The sequence below is a fragment of the Priapulus caudatus genome, unplaced genomic scaffold (assembly GCF_000485595.1).
Source record: "Priapulus caudatus unplaced genomic scaffold, Priapulus_caudatus-5.0.1 Scaffold83, whole genome shotgun sequence".
NCBI lineage: Eukaryota > Metazoa > Priapulida > Priapulimorpha > Priapulimorphida > Priapulidae > Priapulus > Priapulus caudatus.
Window position 1 is genome coordinate 183,021 of NW_014577144.1, and position 5,172 is coordinate 188,192.

Genomic DNA, 5,172 nt, shown 5'->3' on the forward strand with positions numbered 1-5,172 from the left:
GAGAGAGAGAGAGAGAGAGAGAGAGAGAGAGAGAGAGAGAGAGAGAGAGAGAGAGAGTCACGCGTACTCGCGTTTCGATTGGGGTTTTGAGTGTCGAATAGGAAGGAAACGCGAGCAGCTATTCGCGGCTGGCTGTAATGTAAATAGTGACCGGGACAGCAATAGATATCATGTCGGATGTGCGCGGGCTCATGTGTTCATTCGCGCATCTGTAGGCGGGCGTGCAAAATCTATATGAGTTACGGTACTACTAGTGTTTACATTACTATATTACTTTATTAACTTATACTTTATTACTTTATTAACTTATACTATATTATATTACTATTTACTACTTTTATGCTTTCAGCCTACCGATGAGATTAGGGAGATCGTTCCTTACATCGCTAACATCATGTTCGTCTGCAGCATGATGTCTCTAATCTGCCTCGCCATCACGCTCTTCATATTCTGCTACTTCAAGTGAGTACCACCAGCACGAAATTGATCCATCAATCGTATCTCTACATCAGCAACGAATATACGAAATAGAAGGAGAAAATAAAAAATAACGCCTGAAAATATCCACGCAAGTTGGCCTATGAGCGTTCGCTGTGCATCGGTGTAGAACGCTAGAATCATACAAAGTTCTATTATGTCATATACGAAACGATTTTATAGGGACACTCCGACTACTAATACTACTGCTACTACTACTACTACTACTACTACTACTGCTACTACTACTACTACTACTAATACTACTGCTACTACTACTACTACTACTAATACTAATACTACTACTACTACTACTACTGCTACTACTACTACTACTACTACTAATAATAATAATAATAATAATAATAATAATAATAATAATAATAATATAAATAATTGACCCATGTCTGGCGTTACTGTTGCCGCTGCTTTTCGCAGAGTATCAGTAATCTGTATCACTTGGGCGTGTATACCTCGCCGCGGTGTATAATGCAAAACCTGAGCAAATAATACGCTGATCGCCATGTTCGGTTATATACGTCAGTCGACTATGTTGCGTGCTGTCATCTGGTGGCAGCTGTCGCGTTGGTCAACACGAGAGGGGGTTATCACGAATTTAACCGTACTATTCAAATATCGTTGACATGATCAACGCTGTTAGTCGACTAGCTCTGACGCATCGGTGGTTGCAACGATGGATAGTCACTCCCTATATGTATATATAATAGCGTCGTCAACATCATAATAGTCGCCGACGTTGATGTTGCTGATGCTGCTGCTGCTGCTGCTGCTGCTGCTGCTGCTGCTGCTGCTGCTGCTCTCTCTCTCTCTCTCTCTCTCTCTCTTTCTCTCTCTTTCGCTCTTTCTCACTTTCTCTTCTCCCCGTCACGAGCGTGCATTTTCGCTCCCCTCCTCTCGCTCTCCTTCAACTCATCTCTCTCTCTCTCTCTCTCTCTCTCTCTCTCTCTCTCTCTCGCATTCGCTATTTCTCACGTCCTCTCTTACTCTCGCTCTTTCTTTCTCAATCTCTCTTTCTATCTCTCTCTTTCTTTCTTTCTCTCTCTTTCTCTCTCGCGCTCTCTCTTTCTCGCTTTTTTTCTCTCTCTCTCTTTCTTTCTTTCTGTCTCTCTCTCTCTCTCTCTCTAGCTTTCTCTCTCATTGTCTCTCTTGCTTTTCTACCTCGCAACTCCCTTTTATCGCAACGTTTACTCTCTCTCTCTCTCTCTCTCTCTCTCTCTTTCTTTCTCTCTCTCTCTTTCTCTCTCTCTCTTTTTTTCGTTCTCTGCCTTCACCCCCTCTTTATCTGTCGCCCGCTTTCCCACCCCGTTAAGCCTGCGGGTAGCAGCGTCTGTAATTGGCGCGTGCCTTCACTGCTCTCCTTGCGTAACATTGCGGACGTTGCGCGCCTCCTGCATGAGTTAGCATCACGCCTCACTAACAACAACGACCACACGCCAAGCTGAAAGCATGCTCTAATGACGTGGTGGACTGCAGCAGGGGTGGACGGTGGGGGGGGGTGTTGGACGGAGGGCGGCGGTAGTCGAGTCATTTTTGTTTACATATCTGCGATGTTAAGAGTATTATTCCGCGAGACGGCGTTCTTGGAACGTTCAAATAACGTATCGTACCCTTTTGCAACCAACTCACATCGAAGTACTACGTACTACAAGCAAAAGATGTGACGTTTTACATTTATACTCACACAAAGAGCTGCTGTCTACAAGCAGTAGTAGCAGTGTTAGTAGTAGCATAAACACACACATATATATATATATATATATATAGATAGTATATATATATATATGTATTTATTTAATTATATATAGATGTTACTCTATATATATATATATATATATATTAATTTATGTAGCAATAGTAGTAGTAGATGCTGCTGCGGTTGTTGTTTTTGTTGTTGATGTTGTCATAACAGTCATAGTTAGTTTCATTCATCGGGAAACTATTGATAGCATATTTGGCAGGCTAATGTGTGAGGGTCATACTCCCGTTAGACTCATCTAACCTGCTATATTGCCCCGCGCGCTCCACCACACAATACGGTTCCTAGCCTAGCCCAACGTGACATAAAGGGTGTTGATCACGTGCCCAAAAGTTGGGTGGGAAAGAAATCATAGTGGATCTCTATCTCTTACGGAGATGTTTGTGAGAAATGTTGGTGCTCCATGAGCCACGGCATATACAATATCAGCACTCTCCGTACACATTGCACGCGCACGCGCACGCGCATGCGCACGCACGCACTCACACTCTCACTTTTTTACACACTCCCTTGCTCTCTCTCTCTCTCTCATTTACAGAGAGCAGGAGAGAAAGCGGAGGGGAGGGTATTAGAGCGCATGCGACAGAGAGAGCGAAAGGGAGAGAGAAAGCGAGAGAGAGAGAGAGAGAGAGAGAGCGCGCGCGCGAGAGCGAGAGCGAGAGAGAAAAGATGAAATGATAGTGACTCTTTACGTTAACACTAATTCATGATTAGCAGGTATATGACTCACCTTGATCACTGCCCAAAAGCTTTTAGCGGTAACTATCTACTAACGTAATTACGCTTTCGTGTGCAGGTTCAGATTTTTTGGGCTCTATATCTTTTCCAGCAAATAGCGTTTCATAACGTGTATGAAGTCGTTTGTTCAACAACGATACTATTATAGAGTGAAACTCCAGATACGAATTTAATTCGTTCCACAGATTTGTTCGTATCTCGAATGATTCGTATCTCGAACCCTATATAGAACACACAGCAATTTACGTACAGCAAGTGCAATCATGAGAGCACAACCACATTCAATGATTCACGCACTTAAACTGTATTTGATTTTCTACGACGCATGTTGTCTCCTGTCCTCCTGTTGTCGGTATAACTTTCATATACACCGGACAAATTACAATACCCGCAGGTCGGGAGATGATAAAATATGGCTTCTATATGTAACGTGAATAATCTACTCCATATAAGCACCATTAACTCTACCGCATCACACCGTATATAGTGCGAAAAACCCGAGCAACGCTTCATGTCGATGAGATATTATGATTGATAATCACAATGGTATCGTATTACAATTTTCGCAGGTGGAGCGATGGCGAATGACATCACTGATCAGGCTGGTATCTACACAGTTATACTGCACACAACCACTGTCAGCGCACGTGTATAGTGTAACGCACTAACACGAGCCGCCTAGCAAACAACGTTCTCCGGTCCCACTAGCAGCAGCAGCAGCAGCAGCAGCAACAGCAGCAGCAGCAGCATCCAGACTAGCATAATGGCGAGTGTCATGGAGTCGTCCACCGTCGAGCCGAACTTGAACGAGACGGCAGCCAGCAACGCGACAGAGGAAGAGCTGGAGATGCGATGGCTGCGCACTGCCTACCTGCGACCGCTCAACACGTCCCTCGAACAGTTCGAGCAGGTGCTGACCTACCTGCACGCCACGGTCGCTGCTAGCGGCGGCGGCGCCGGAGGAGGAGGGAATGTGTCGCAGGAGCAGCTCCTGCACGGAGATGACTCGCCGCTACGTAGCGAGGACTTCTACAGCTCGTATAATTGCCACCTCGGCATCGTCACGATGCGAGATGCCATCGCAGCACGGAACGGTATGTATGGCAGCACCGCAAGATGGCGCCAACAATCGGGGGCAGGCGTCGGAGTTAGTATGCAAACTCCACGACAGATGGCGCTCTCGCTCTGGCTCAATTACTGTGTTGTACGAAGGGGGCGCTGCATGCACTTTGGTTAGTATGGGATAAAGAAAGGACGCTAGGTGTGGGCAGCATGGTGAGAGGGCGCAACAATCAGGCAGACGTCCGAAATAATATGTATAGGGTTAAAGAAAGAACGTTAGGTGGTTGTAGCACCGCGGCAGGGCGCCACATTCGCGCAGACGTCGGTAGTGGTTATTATATGGGGATTACCAACAGCGTTGGGTATTATATATCGGAGATTGACACCGATGATTACACTGAGTACTATTCATTGGGGATTCGTAGCAATCTATATAAGGGTGTTAGATATGTTGCGGCGATGTAGCGTGGGGAGTGTAGCAAAGTGTCTAATGTTATGTGTATTATGGTGTTTCTTTTCGTTGTTGTTTTTGTTTTCTTTGTTAATAACGTTGTTGTCGTTGTGTTTGTTGTTTTTGTTGTGGTCTCTTTATCAATATCTTCTCTCTGCTTCTTTTTTAATGTTATCCATTGCCTCCATCCCCCGACGTCACCGTTCCGATCTACATGAATGCTGTTCCACTAAGTCGATATATATATATATATATACCCCGACTCGCCCTTCCCTATTCGCCCCTCTCGCCTCTACCCTATTTCTCGCCCTTCCCTATTCACCCCTCTCGCCTCCACCCTATCTCCCGCCCTCCCCTATTCACCCCTCTCGCCTCCACCCTATCTCTCGCCCTTCCCTATTCACCCCTCTCGCCTCCACCCTATCTCTCGCCCTCTCCTATTCATCCCTCTCGCCCTTCCCTATTCGCCCCTCTCGCCCTTCCCTATTCACCCCTCTCGCCTCCTTCCTATCTCTCGCCCTCTCCTATTCATCCCTCTCGCCCTTCCCTATTCGCCCCTCTCGCCCTTCCCTATTCACCCCTCTCGCCTCCTTCCATATATATTTATATATATATACACACACACACACACACACCACAACACACACACACACACACACACACCACA

The 5,172-nt window shown here is 45.9% G+C and overlaps 1 protein-coding gene and 1 long non-coding RNA gene across 3 annotated transcripts in view; both read left to right on the forward strand.

Moving 5' to 3' along the window:
* Positions 1–36, forward strand: part of LOC106804705 — a 13,661-nt gene extending 13,625 nt beyond the window's left edge. For both annotated transcript variants that reach the window (XR_001393355.1, XR_001393354.1), the window contains one exon: positions 4–36. This is a non-coding gene — a long non-coding RNA (uncharacterized LOC106804705). The remainder of the gene's footprint in view (positions 1–3) is intronic.
* A 187-nt stretch (positions 37–223) lies between these two features.
* Positions 224–5,172, forward strand: part of LOC106804704 (corticotropin-releasing factor receptor 2-like) — a 29,459-nt gene continuing 24,510 nt past the window's right edge. The window contains exons 1-2 of the mRNA XM_014805994.1: positions 224–244; positions 350–462. Coding sequence (XP_014661480.1) covers positions 395–462 — 68 coding nt within the window. The 5' untranslated portion in view covers positions 224–244; positions 350–394. The remainder of the gene's footprint in view (positions 245–349; positions 463–5,172) is intronic.